Source organism: Heterodontus francisci, chromosome 23, assembly GCF_036365525.1.
Source record: "Heterodontus francisci isolate sHetFra1 chromosome 23, sHetFra1.hap1, whole genome shotgun sequence".
NCBI lineage: Eukaryota > Metazoa > Chordata > Chondrichthyes > Heterodontiformes > Heterodontidae > Heterodontus > Heterodontus francisci.
In genome coordinates, this window is record NC_090393.1 from 19835909 (window position 1) to 19850881 (window position 14973).

Sequence of the window (14973 nt, forward strand, 5' to 3'; positions counted from 1 at the left end):
ATTAGTGTGTTCAGTTTTGGTAACCAAGGTTTAATGGAAACACAATGCAAGGCTGATCCTTGGTATCCCTGGTAAAGTAATGAGGAAAGATTGGAAAAACTGGACCCTTTAGCTTTGAAAGAAGGCAATTTGGACAGGAACTTAGAGAAGTATACAAAGTATTGAAATATATAGATAATACAAATCTTGAGCACTACTTCAAAGTAAGCCAAGATATTAGAGCAAGGGACATAGGCTAAACCTCATGAAAGGTGACTTTTAGGACTGATGTAAGCAAGAACTTCTTAACACAAAAAGAGTGGTCTCTGGGTCAGGTACTGGACACAAAAAACTTTGATTCATTCAAGGTGTGTTTAGGTAACATGGATGGAAGGAAACTATACATTTTTTTAATGGATGAACTCAGAGGGCTGTATGGCCTCCTTGACTACTCCTTTTTCGAGTGTCCTGGAACCTTTCTGGTCTGTGTTTCTTACCATTGTGCACAGGATTCATTGCTGGCTGATTTAGCTGATCTCAGCTGAAGCAACCATACGGGCACTATAATCGACTTTAGCGCTCTAGACTCTGGTAAAATGGGTCAAAACTCCTGACTTGCACTCAGTGGATCTCTGTAGAATATGGATGTGGATATAATTGTATTACAAGGGTGTCAGCAGCTGGGCAGTACCTCATTCAAACCATCATTCATCTTCGTGAAGGTAGGCATGCTTTGTAATGACTACGGGGTGGGTGGGGAGAGGCAATCGAGCTGAGACCAACCCCATCTTTATCTGTTATCCAAAATGCAGTTGCCAGCAGTCGGAACCTGACTTGATTCTTCTTAATTATAATTGACACTGAGGCGAATTGTAGTTCTACTTACGTCACTGAGTTATTGAGGATGGGCATAGGGTGGGGTGTTTTTCTAGCCTTCTTGTTGATTATTGTGCTGCAGTGCCAGAGCTGCCATCTCTCAGTAAAAGACATTAAACCAAAGTCCTGTCTGTCCCCTCAGGTGGAAGTAAAAGATCCAAATATACTATTTTGAAGAACAGCAGGGGGGTTCTCCCAGTGTCCTGGTCAATATTCATCCCTCAACCAAAATCACTAAAAAAAAGATTTTCTGGCCATTATCACATTGCTGTTTGTGGGAGCTTGGCACAGATTGGCTGCTGCATTTCAACAGTGACTACACTTCAAAATTAATTAATTGGCTATAAAACAGTTTGGGACATCCTGAGCTTGTGAAAAGCAGTACATAAGTGCAGGTCTTTTTTTCATTCTAACCAAGGGTCATCGACCTGAAACGTTAACTCTGTTTCTGTCTCCACAAATGCTGCCAGACCTGCTGAGTGTTTCCAGCATTTTCTGTTTTCTCATTTCAGATTTCCAGTATCGTAGAATCAAGAATGGTTTACAGCATGGAAGGAGGCAATTCATCCCATTGTGTCTGTGTTGGTTCTCTGAAGGAGCAATTCACCTAGTGCCACTCCCTGCCTTCTCCCTGTGGCCCTGCACATTCTTCCTTTTCTGATAATTATCCAGTTCCCTCTTGAATGCCTCAAACATGCCTCCACCACACTTTAAGGCAGTGCATTCCAGATCCTAACCACTCGCTGCATGAAAATGTTTTCCTCATGTCACATTGCTTCTCTTGCCAATTACCTCAAATCAACGTCCTCTGGTTCTCCATCCTTCCACCAATGGTAACAGTTTCTCTCTATCTACTCTGTCCAGACCCATCGTGTTTTGAATACCTCGATCAAATCTCCTCTGAACATTCTCTTCTCCAAGGAAAACAGTCCTAACTTCTCCAATCTATCTACATAACCAAGTTCCTCAACCCTGGAACCATTCTCGTGAATCTTTTCTGCACGTTCTCTAACACCTTCACATCCTTCCTAAAGTTTGGTGCCCAGAACTGGACACAATATTCCTGTTGTTGCCGAACCAGTGTTTTATCCAAGTTTAACATAACCTCCTTGCTTTTGTACTCTATGCCCCTATTGATGAAGCCTAGGATGCTGTATGCTTTATTAACTGCTATCTCAATTTGTCCTGACATCTCCAATGATTTAGGCACATATAAACCCAGGTCCCTCTGCTCCTGCACCCTCTTTAGAATTGTATACTTTATTTTATATTGCCTTTCCTCATTTTTTCTACCAAAATGAATCACTTCACACTTCTCTGCATTATATTTCATCTGCCACTTGTCCGCCCAGTCCATCAACCTGTTGATGTTCTTTTGAAATTCTCCTCCTCCTCAGTACTCTGAACTCTCCTCCTCACAGTCCACAATGCTTCCAAGTTTTGATTGTCTGCAAACTTTGAAATTTGCCCTGTACACCAAGGTCTAGGTCTTTATATATCAAGAAAAGCAGGGGTCCAAATATCAACCTCTGGGAATTCCACTACAACCTTTCTCCAGTTGAAAATCAATCATTAGCCACTACTTTCTGGTCGCTGTCACTCAGCCAATTTTATATCCATGTCTCTACTGTCCCCTTTATTCCATGAGCCTTAACTTTGCTCATAGGTCTGTTGTGCGGCACTTTATCAAATGTTTTTTGGAAGTCCACGTACACCACAAAGGCATTACCTTCATCAACCCTCTCTGTTATCTCATCAAAAAACTCAAGCAAGTTAGTTAAACTCTATTTGCCCTTAGCAAATCCATGCTGGTTTTCCTTAATTAACTCATATTTGTCCAAGTGACCATTAGTTTTGTCCCAAATTATCATTGCGAGAAGCTTCCCCAACAGTGAGGTTAAACTGACCTCAGTATTCGCTGCTCACAATGCGGTCTCCTCTACACTGGGGAGACCAAATGCAGATTAGGTGACCGCTTTGCGGAACACCTTTGCTCAGTCTGAAAACATGACCCCGAGCTTCCTGTCGCTTGCTATTTCAACACCCCCCCCCTCCCCTGCCAGTACTCTTATGTCCACATCTCGGTCCTGGGCTTGCTGCAGTGTTCCAGTGAACATCAACACAAGCTCGAGGAACAGCATATCATTTACTTAATTAGGCACGCTACAGCCTACTGGACTGAACATTGAGTTCAGTAATTTCAGAGCATGGCTGGCCCCACTTTTTAGTTTTATTTTTTTATTTTATTTTAGTTTGTTTCATAATTCATTTTTTTTACCATGGGCCTGCCCACTTTTTTTCGTGTTTGTATTTTTGGCCAGGGCTGTTCTTTATTCCGTCATTTAACACCCTCTCTGCGCCAACGCTTTGTCTCTTATCACAGCATTAACACAACTTTTGCTCCATGACCTTCTGGTCAGTTATTCTCTGTGACCCTCTGTCCTATCAACAATCTTTTGCCCCACCCCTGCTTTATTTGCTTAAAACCTATTACATTTCTAACCTTTGGCAGTTCTGATGAAAGGTCACTGACCTGAAACGTTAACTCTGCTTCTCTTTCCACAGATGCTGCCAGACCTACTGAGTATTTCCAGCATTTTTTGTCTTTATTTCAGATTTCCAGCATCTGCAGTATTTTGCTTTTATTTTAGGTTAAACTGACTGGCTTGTAGTTGCTGGGCTTGGCTTTACACCCTTTTTTGAACAAGAATGTTACATTTGCAATTCTGCAGTCCTCTGGCACCACTCCTGAGTCTAAGTATTGGCAGTACTTGGCTTTTTCTTTTTATTGTTGACTATCTTTAAATGGCTGCAATATAACCTCATTGTAACTGTGGGAGGAAGATTTATGGAGGAACTACATCTCCCAAAAGTGCACAGGTCAGAGTGGGCCGACTCTTGACGTGTGAAAGCGACGGTTGGTATCCATGCTCCAATCACAAAGAAGCAGGTCGAACGGCGAGGATGCTATTGGGCGATGCCGGTGTTGTTGGGCGGGGCTTGGCGGGGATGGTCGTTATTTGAAGCTCGCGCTGAGGGAAACGGTTCGAAGTGGAATGTACCCAGGATCGCGAGCCAGGCATTTGAAAACCGAGCGGAAAACCTCGGGATTCGGTGTGCGGGGACAAGACGTTCGGAAAAACGGCAGGAATTACCTGGATCGCCTGTCCTCCCTCAGCTTTGAATTGATCCGGATTGCTATTTTGAGAGGAGTCAAGCCATTTTTGATTTTTTTTATTGTTGTTGTTGTTGGATTGGTGACCGAGTTGCCGGAGCAAAAAGCGCGCACCTGCAGCAGTTAACCTGTCAGCGGCCGCCCCCGTCACCGAGTGACAGCTGTCTACCTGAGTCTGTGCCTATTTCAACTCTTTGCGTAAAGAGCATCGCGAGTGACTCGGGCGACACCAACTTCCGCAAAAAAAGCTCCCCGACCCAGTCATCCAACAGAGAAAGGCATCCGCGGACCGCTCTGTGATATTGAGCCAGCACAACCCGGTGTAAGGATGTCTGCAGACCGCTACTCCGCTCTAGACGAAGCCGCTCTCAGGAAACTGGTGAGGGAGAGTCCTTTACTGGGATTGAAATGTTTGCTGAATCCGGTACCTGTGCGGGGATCTGTTCTGCTGTTGATGAATGTGCTGGTACTGCAAAATCCCAATGTGTACCTGGCTGCAGAATATGCGACTCTGGCGGATAATTTCTCAGGGTCACAGGCGGGGACCCCACGCCAGTGCCAATGATATATTCTGCACCAAGACACATAACGCAGTTTTTAAACGAGAATTAGCATGTGTGATTTTTGTTTTGTGCGTCATGTCATGTTAAGGCTTTCAACGGCAGCATACGACCTGCCGAGTGTCACCCATTACTCTATAAAGCAAATGTATAAATACTCGTAAAAATGATCGCAAACCTTGTTCCATGCTCACCACCCTTTCAGCTGTCCTTTTCCCACAGGGAGGAGCAGATATAGTTGAAGAATTCCTGAACTTCATACTTTTGATCACAGGAGATTGTGTATTCATTTATGAACAGTTGTTGTATTCATATTTTATGGACTATCCTAGCCTGTACTGAAGTAACTGATCTGGGCAAGGGCATTTCGGTTAAGTTCGGTGTCCTTCAGCTGGGGTTGGGGGAATGTGTGTTTCAATGTGTGAATCAAACTTCACTGTGATGCCACAATTAATTAAATATCTTGCAGGTTTTCCTGCAACTGAGAGATTGGAACGTACACTCGAAATCTCGCCGTCTAGTATGCCGATCTCGCTGTTGCTAACTTGATTTAAATTTTGTTGGTTTTCTAATTAGAAAGGATTGAATCTTGCTGGTGAAATAATGGCGTGTAACGATGCTTGCTGTAATTAATGCGCAGATCGACAAGAGATACCCGATCTCTGAACACGCTTCGCTGTTGGAGTTATACTAAAGATGCAAATGAATTTCGAGAAGGGATGCTAGTTTCATTAAATATAGGTGGATGAAATAATTGTATCTGCACATTCCCATTTGCTTGCAGCCTGATCTACTTTCCTTTGGGAACATAAAGGTGTTGTGAAGATGAAAAGAAAACAACGCTGGAATTAAAAGCGCCAATTGTGGAAATATGTAGCAATTCTGATCGCATCTGAAAAGCAAAGATAGGTTAACTTTTCAGATGAAGAACTGGCAGTAAAACATACAATACCACTGTAGTCCAGTGATGGTACAGATATGACAGACCTGAAATTTGCACTAATTGCATTTGGGAACAGATTTCCATCATTGCAAAACTATGCTGATAAGAAGATCGCCTACTTGCACCTCCACAACATTGCTGGACTCTGCCCTGCCTCATCTGTGCCTTTTGTTACTTCTAGGCTTGATTATTCCAACACACGCCTGGCCAGCCTCCCATGTTCTACCCTCCATAAACTTGAAGTCATCCAAACCTCTGCTGCCTGTGTCTTAACTTGCACCAAGTCCCGTTCACCTATCACACTATCACCCTGTGCTTCCTAACCTACATAGGTTTCCAGTTAAGAAAAGTCTTAATTTTAAGTTCATGATCCATGTTTTCAAATCCCCTCCATAACCTATCTATGTAATCTCCTCCAGTCGCACAGATATCTGAGCTCTTCTAATTCTGGCCTGTTAAGTATCCCTGGTTTTAATCACTGGTGGTGGCAGTGCCCTAAATGCTGGAATTCCTTCCCTAAACCTCTCCGCCTCTCTATTTTCCCCTTTCCTCTTTTGGGATGATCTTAAAACCTACCCCTTTGACCAAGCTTTTGGTCATCTGACCAAATATCTCCTTATGTGGCTTGGTGTCAGATTTTGTTTTATAATGCTTCTGTGAAGCACCATGGGACATTTTTTATGTTAAAGGTGCTATGTAAGTACAAGTTGCTGTTGGACTTTGTAATTTGATGTTTTGGGTTTGGAACTATATTGAATTCTTTGTTTAGATGGCATGCTTTCTCGCATCATACCACCAAGCATTCAAAATGTGGGAGGCGGAGACTTAGTCTTGAGGCTGAATTTAGTGAGCCCGTCGCAGGTCCTGGTGGTGGACCCGAAGTGGGCACTGTCCCCGCTAGCTAAGTGTGCAGCTGGCACACTGCAAGCACACAGTAGGTTGCCAATTATAATGGAGGCACGGGGTCCGGCCAATTACACGATGGGGATGGGATTCATGGCGCTGAATACAGCATCGCATGACTCCATATTAAAGCCTTGCCAGCTCTGTTTGTATTGCTGACAGATCCATTTGCTGTGTTGTCTGCTGAAACCATTGCTGTAGGGACTTCTGGACGTCCCCCAACCCCCGGAGAAGGCACCGCAGGATGGCAGAGCCAAGACACAGGGTGGCCCCACGTTTTAGCGATACGTCCCTTGAGATTCTCCTCCAGGCTGCAAGGGAGGTCCTCTTCTCCGACGATGACAAGAAGAGGTTCTCCTGCCTGACCAAGCAAGCCTGGATGGCAATTGCAGAGGAGATCAGCAGCCAGGGGACGCTCCCCAAATATGGGTGCAATGCTGTAAGAGTGTCTACTACCTATTTGGTTGTGTCAAGGTACTTGTCTATACCTCGCCTTTTTAGGGAAGGCATGTGGCAGGAGGAAGTGGGACGTGGAGAGGGAGGTACCACAAAAGTGCTGGCAAAGGGGGTTAAGCATCATCTCATCCTGACAGAGGCATGGCTGCATCTCGGCCACAAGCCACCTTTGTTCACAGAACACATTAACTGCTGTGAGAGCTGACCGGAGGACAAGCTATATAGGAAACCCCAGCAGGGGATGAGGGGCTTCCACTCGCAAAACTGTCATGTTGATTTCTCTGCCAAGTATGACTATCTTCCTCTTTCCACTTGCAGGACAAGAGGGCCCATAACAGCAGGAAGACATCACTAACTAGCGGAGGCATACCAGACATCCAGCCTTCCTTGACAACTGAACGGAGGCACGGGGCCCGGCCAATTACACGATGGGGATGGGATTCATGGCGTTGAATACAGCATCAGATGACTCCATATTAAAGCCTTGCCAGCTCTGTTTGTATTGCTGACAGACCCATTTGCTGTGTTTTCTGCTGAAACCATTGCTGGAGGGACTTCTGGATGCACCCCCCCGTCCCCCACTACCCCCGGAGAAGGCGCAGGGTCCCAGCAAGGCTGCTCAATAACTGATGGTAAGACTGGCATCTCTGCGCAAGAGAGTGAGGATTGGCTTCAACTGATATACAGTTCACTTTTGGAGATCTACTTCACGCATGGTTGGCATGATCTGCATAGCCTAACGCACACATGTTTGTATTCTCTCATGCAGGTCAGCATCTGCAGGAGACTCCAGCAGTAGGGGAACATCATTCAACCTCTGAGGAGGATCAGCAGTCAGAGGATGCACCATCACATGACTCACCTGAAACTTCCACCAGTTCAGATACTTGCATCTGGGTGGGTTTCTCCTCAGCTTTAGAATCAAGGTCACAAGCTGGTGAGAGCACCATGCACATGTCTCAGCAGCTGGATGAGGCTGAGACAGCTGAAGCTGCTGACAGTTGGACTGTGGGTGGTCAGGTCCACAGTCTCATAACGCACCTCCGGATCGACAACCTAGGGCATGCTGGAGTTGCAGAGAGGGGTAAGGCATCATCTGGTGGAGATGCCAGAGGTAATGCGCAGCCATGAGCAGACGATGGAGGAGTCCATCCATGCCATGATTGCTGTCAAGTCTCAGGCGTGTGAATGCATGGCTTCCTCCATCGAGAGGTTGGTGACCCTCATGGAGAACCAGATCCCACAGATGTGCGCAGACCTTGGCCATGAGCTCGATGCAGCAGTGGCAAGGTGAGAGAAGGACAAAGCACCTGGAATCTTCTCCAGCTCCTCATCCTTCTCAGGTCACAAGGGAGATTCAAGTGAGTCCTGAAAGGTAGGGGGAGAGGCTGACCTCCATAGCTGGGGACTCGCCTCAGGGCGCTCTGAGTGTGGACAGTGGCTCCTCTGCCCCTTTGCCAGTGAGCTGGGCTCCAGCACCTGTGATGCCTGAGGAGAGTCCTGCACTTGTGCAGAAAACCCTCAGGCAGCCGGGGTCCTCCAGGCCTCAGGCAGCCAGAGGGCGGCACAGGCCAAGGGCAGCATGATCAGCAGCCTGCCTCCAGCCCAGCTGCTAGCATAGGGGTTACACCTCATAGAAGCACTCAAATGTATAAAGAAAACCGCCTAAACACATTTGGGGTTTCACAGTTGTTTGAAGTTTGCTATTTGTTTTGTCTTAGAATAAGCATTTTCCGCTGTGAAAGTTAATTTCAAAAACGAGAAAACTTTACACTATGCCTTTATTGTGAGATGCTAACTTCACCCTTTCCCCTTAGTGGCCGCAGTGTAGGCACAGACCTCATTTGATTAACATCTCCTATGGGCCATAACGCGTGGTTAAGCTAGGTGCTATGCACGGAACTTAAATAGAAAGGAGGTGACCTACTGAATGCATTGAGGTGAGTCTTTATTGATTTTACTCTGAAAGGTCATCATGGTGGCTGGAAGAGGGTAAGTATGAAATTGTCTCTTGCCTCCTTGGCCTGTCGCTCAATGTGCCTGGCCTCCAGTGCAAGGGCTTCAACATCCAGTGCTGCCTGCTCATCACCCTCTTCCGTGACCTCCTCAAAGGTTGAGGACTGGCAGTCAATCATTTCCTCTTCAGGAAATGTTGTTTTTTCCCCCACCCCTGCAGTGCTAGATTGTGCAGATCACAGTAGATCCACCATGATACATGAGACCCTCGCTGGGGCATACTGCAGGGCTCCACCGGATTGATCCAGGCAATGGAATTTCATCTTCAGAAGCCCAATGGCCTAGCCGATTGTCGCTTGGGTAGAGCCGTGGCAAGTGCTGGACTTCTCCTCTGCTGCAGTTTGAGGATTTCTCACAGGAATCAGGAGCCATATCTTCAGTGGTTGTCCTTGACCCTGGGAATCCATCTCTGAAGGCGAGCAGGGGGGTGCCTGAATAGCTGTGGCACCTGGGACTGTTGAAGTATGTAGGCGTCATGGCTGCTTCCCGGGAAGCGGGCACACACTTGCAGGAAACTCTTTCGGTAGTCGCAGACCAACTGAAAACTGATGGAATGGAAGCCCTTCCTGTTGCTGAAGGTGGCTGGCTAGTCTGTTGGAGCCTTGATGGCCACATGTGTGCAGTATATTATAGCTTGCACCTGGGGGAATCCATTGATGGCCCGGAATCCAAGAGTCCTCTCTGCCTGATTGTCAGGGTTGGTCCAGTAGTGCACATAGTTGGCCCTCTTGAACAGGGTATTGGTCACCTCTTTGCAGCAGTGGGTCTCACCTCGGTGCCTCTAGGTTTCAACGGCTGGGGATCCGAAGACATGTGAGGGCTGCCTATTGTCCACTTAATTCTAAGGCCCCTATTGAATCGTCATCAATTACATTCAAATTGCAGTCCCGTCATGTTGGGGCGCAACGCCGCCTTGGTGCTTTCCTGCTGCTGACTAAATCTGGAACAAATTTGACCGCCGGATTTCCAGTTAAACGCTTCTGACACAATTCTCCGGCCCCTCATGCCTCCATTCCCGCTCTAAACGGCCTCACTAATTTCAACCCTTGGTCTTAGAAGTTGTGCAGGAAACTGAACTGTATTTTCGTCTTAACAGGACCTACACTTAACATGACCTGCACTAACCTCTAGCTGCATTTTCAGGAAAATGTGAGTGTGTTGATGCGCTGGCTTGATTGCTTTTAGTGGACAATTTGCCAATACTATGAATAATTATCCTGCTACACTTAACAATTGATTTAACTGAAAAAGTAATTGAGGTCCAGCCCTATAACTCACACACAATAGTAACTCCTAAGGATTAGAAACACAGATAGAAGGCTCAGTTGTTGATGAAACAAAGCAAGAACTCCTAGAAGCCAGGCTTTCTACTGATTATAATTCTTTTCCCTTATCTTCCTCTCTGTTCATCGGTACTCCTTGCTGAAAGTAGCAACTTGTTCTAGAGTAGCTTTTCTGGGCAACAAAGGTAAACTGATACAGTGTTTAAATGATTGTTCCTTGTGTGTTCTAAGATGGGCCTGGATAGTGAGTGTTTATTGGACTGTTTGATTATGAAAACCGCCAGACCTGAACCCAATCTAATCCACACATGAATTTACCAGGTGGTTATTGGCTGTTAGAGCTACAATAAATTATTTTTATTCTCAGCCCTAGGATGCTGAGATGTAATCAACAACTGTCTCAAATTGAACCAGGGAACTTCCTGGTCTATACAGTTGAATTGAGGTGGGGGTGGAAAAGAGAAAAACGCGTTGAAAGAAAACGTTATAATGATTCTCTGAAAGACTGTGAATAGTGACAGTTGTTCATTCATTAGCAATAAACATTGAGCTCTTTTATAAAGTTTACTACACCATACTATTTTCCTTTCTGAAAAACCTTAACATCGTACATGACGTTGATTGGTGAAAAGTAGTATTTTGACCAGTCCTGGTGTTTTGGAGAACTTGAGATAATTGTGAATTGGCAGCCCGTTTTCCATTTCTCCCAATTTTTATTTCCATTGCTATTTTACATTTCTCTCATTTAAAAAAAATTCCTTTTGAAGTCAATGGAGGAGGGACCTAGAGGAAATGCTGATACTGAAATAATCTGGGTCCAAGCATTGTGTGGTGTTTGAGCTACCCCTGAATGTTACTATGGGCTGAATTTTACAAGCTCCTCGAGACCGTGGGTCGTGGCGGGGTAGTTCGTAAAATGCAGGGAGAGGCCTGGCTCGACCCCCGTCGTCAAGAAGGGCGTGCTGCATATTACCGGACCTCTGTGCGGCACCCCCCCCCCCCTGCTGCTTGGTGATGGGGCCTTCATCTAAATATTTTCAATAATCTAAATTAGATGTAAATCAACTTAGCTGCTGGCGGTGGCCATCCCACGCCAATTTTACAGCCGCCGATTGCAACTCGCGCGCCTTCGGAACTTAGTACAGAGTTCTGAGGCGAGACGCTGGTGGGGAGGGGGGAGGAATAACATTTTCAGGGCGGGAGGGTTGGGGGAGTGGGGAAAACAATTTTTATTGGCTGTGGGGATGGTAGGAAGGGGTTGAAGTATAAATGTTAGAAGGTTTGGGGGGGGGAAAAGTTTGTTAATATAGGGCCATTGGGGAGGGGTTGGGGAAGGGCCTCCATCTCCGAATTATTTATTACACAAAAACACCTTTTAAAAATGTAAATCTTTGCTAAGGGCTTGAAGCCCTTTAAAAATGGCACCGGTGTCTGTGAGGTGGCGCTGGGCGCCGTCGCCGAGGATGCGGCGGCTTCCCCCTCTACATCATTGGGGGCGGCTGCTCCGTCCCCTCCATTTAAGTGACCCCCAGCATGTAATATCACGGGGCTCATGAATGAGCCTAGGCAGTGAGTATCAAATGGATATTTGGCAAACTAAATCCTGCCCTTGCCTGAGATGCACACCTTCAAATAGAGCTGCTACATAACCATTGGAAGCAGAAATCCAGCCTAGATTTGTTCCCCCGAGCCCTCAGCTCTGGAGTGGCAAGATCAGTTTTGCTATCCTAATTGTTTCCTTGGCTGAGATCAGCAAACTCTCTCTCAGATGAGGAATTGAACTTTGAGACCTGCTGGTATGTATGGCTCGGTTGTGCACTGCCATTGCAAATGGACATCAGGAGGAGGAATTTGTAATAATTAGTACTTTGTCTCCAAAGTCAAAGAATAATTTGATGGAATAAGGGATATAGGTGATCCTCCAAATGGTGAGTACTTGATTAGCAATAAAATATTACTGGGGGGTGGGAAACAATCAACTTGGATTGTTTAATATTTCAATAAAAGAAATGCACAGAATTAGCTGGATATATGTAAACATAATAAGTGAAATCAATCTCCAAAGTCATCTTTTGTTCAGGTCCATACATTTATGAACCGTCAGTGATCTGTAGCAAGTTACAAAGCATTTAAGTAATTTTGGAAAATAAAATGCATGGGATGGAATCATTTCCTAAAATTCAAAGTTGGCACAAGTTACAATTTAATGAAAGTTATTTGCAGATTTCTGTAAGATGTAGTGTTTAAGTTTGATGTCTGTAAGTTGTACCATATCTCTGTAGAACTTATTACCTGGAAGTTCCAGGAATTTCCAATAATTTATTTTTATTCTTTCATGGGATGTGAGCTTTGCTGGTAAGACCAGCATTTGTTGCCCATCTCTAACTGCCCTTGAGAAAGTGGTGATGAGGTGCCTCCTTGAACCGCTGCAGTCTATGCGGTGTTCGTACATTCACAGTTCTGTTAGGAAGGGAGTTCCAAGTTTTTGACCTGGCGAGAGTAAAGGAACAGTGATATAGTTCCAAGTCAGGATGATGTGTGGCTTGGAGGGGCGCTTACAGATGGTGGTGTTCACATGCATCTGCTGCCCTTGTACTTCTAGGTGGAAGAGGTTGCAGGTTTGGAAGGTGCTGTTGAAGGAGCTGTGGTGAGTTGCTGCAGTGCATCTTGTAGATGGTACATACTGCTGCCACTTTGCGTCAGTGGTGGAGGGAGTGAATGTTTAAGCTGGTGGATGGGGTAACGATCAAGCAGGCTGCTTTTGTCCTGGATGGTGTCAAGCTTCTTGAGTGTTGCTGCAGCTGCACTCATCCAAGCAAGTGGAGAGTATTCCATCACACTCCTGACTTGTGCCTTGTAAATCGTGGACAGGCTCTGGGGAGTCAAGAGGTGAGTTGCTCGCTGCAGAATTCCCAGCCTCTGACCTGCTCTTGTAGCCACAGTATTTATGTGGCTGGTTCATTTGAGTTTCTGGTCAATGGTAACCTCCAGGATGTTGATGGTGATGGCTGACAATTATATTTGGCTTGTTGTATGGGTGCTATAATTGGTGCAGCACCTCTGGTTTAGGAAGGGGGTGAAATTATCAACTGTGATTCTGGCTCTTGGCCACTATCCAATGATTTCAGCTGCAAAGTGTATGTTGTGGATCTTGGGTGGAAAAAAAATCAAACTTTTCACTGTCCTGCTTGTCCTTCCCTGCTTCCCATCCCAATCATTGAAAAGCTTTAATCTCACATGCGAAGAATTGCTGCTTTGGTGAACTACCAGAGGCCTGCTATCACCTGTGGAACCATTCTCTTGTATAAATTTTTGCCTTCAGGGGAAGAGAATCAAAGGAAGGGAATTGGGGATTTTATAAAAAAAAATGCACTCACTTTATTCCCGATGCAAGCAGCTCTATACAGCTGTAAATATTAAAGAATGTGCAGTTGACAAAATGTTCTATGTCATACATATGTGGTATCATTTTTTTATGCACAAATGAACAATGATTGGAGTTTAGTTTGCCAGACACCCTGCTATGCAGTTCAGTATAAGAGGGGCTCCTGAAAGGTAATCTGCCTAGGACATAGGAAAACTTTAAAATGGAACAGCTGCAAGTCCCTGCATAAGTGGGGCTATAGAGACACATACATAAAACACCTTTTTGTCTGTAGGAATATGCCTTTGATTTAAGCTGCATCTCAGTTTGCAGGTTTTAACATGATTATTTAAAATATCATATTGCTGATTTGGAAAGGAAACCCTAAGAGTAACAAGATTATTTGGACTAATCTTGGATTGAATAGATTCGAATCCAACGTGCAATGCTAACTAGAGAATTCCATTACACATTGGAGGCTTAGATTGTAAACAAAAAATGGTGTGACAAAAATGGGTGACTTTCATCCATTATCAGATTTGGCTGAACCACGTCAAACACTATCAGAGTTTTCTCCTTGCCAAAACTGTTCACTACTGTACTCTAGAATGATCCTGGAAAGCAAAGGTAACTCCCAGCTTCTCTACTGCAACCGACAGTCTACTTAAACCCTTCTCCTCTTTCCCCCTCCACCCTCTACTGACCTCCAGCAGCAAATTCAAGGACTTCCTTGTTACTGAGACTATTGAGCTGCCTCTGCCTCATTCTCCCCTTCCTCCTGTCCACCAAGCCAAACATCTGTCTTCCCCACCCCCACACCACCCCAGTCCTGAACTTGCATTTTTAGTTCCTCTCCTATTTCTCTTTGTGCTCTCTCCAAGCTCATCTTGTTCATGACACCCATCTCCTGCTCCCTTGACCCTACTCTCTCTAAACTGCTGACCTGGCATTCATGCTAGCTGGCATTGTAAAAATTTCCCTTTGCTTAAATACTGTTCCCCTCCATTTCAAAACCATCATCATCAGCCTTTCTTAAAAAAAAAATCATTGACCACTTTATTCTTGTAAACTACCAATTCATCTCCTGCCTCCTTTTCCTGTCCAGAGTTCTTGATTGTGTTGTGCCTCCAGAATCCATGCCCATCTTTTCTGCAACTGCAGGTTTAAATCTCTCCAATCAGCATCCAGTCTTCTCTGCTGGAAATATACCTGTGGCTTGCCTGTGATAACATAGTCAGCAACAGAACCGGTTCAAACTGGCATGGAAAATGACCACTTGGTTCAGATGTTGGTGCAATGTAGGAGACTTATTGATAAAGCTAAAGTATTCAAGGGACTGTGGTATTTTTTTATTTAGAGATACAGCACTGAAACAGGCCCTTCGGCCCACCGAGTCTGTGCCGACCAACAACCACCCA

At 45.2% G+C, this 14973-nt stretch overlaps 1 protein-coding gene across 7 annotated transcripts in view; it reads left to right on the forward strand.

Annotated features, from left to right (window-relative positions):
• Positions 1-3872: 3872 nt before the first annotated feature.
• Positions 3873-14973, forward strand: part of smtnb (smoothelin b) — a 553824-nt gene continuing 542723 nt past the window's right edge. For 6 of the 7 annotated variants that reach the window (XM_068054824.1, XM_068054827.1, XM_068054822.1 and 3 more), the window contains exon 1: positions 3873-4409. In XM_068054824.1, the coding sequence (XP_067910925.1) occupies positions 4359-4409 (51 nt within the window). In that variant the 5' untranslated portion in view covers positions 3873-4358. Of the gene's footprint in view, positions 4410-7210; positions 7525-14973 lie in introns of all 7 variants that reach the window. The other variant, XM_068054826.1, reaches the window with a different exon arrangement.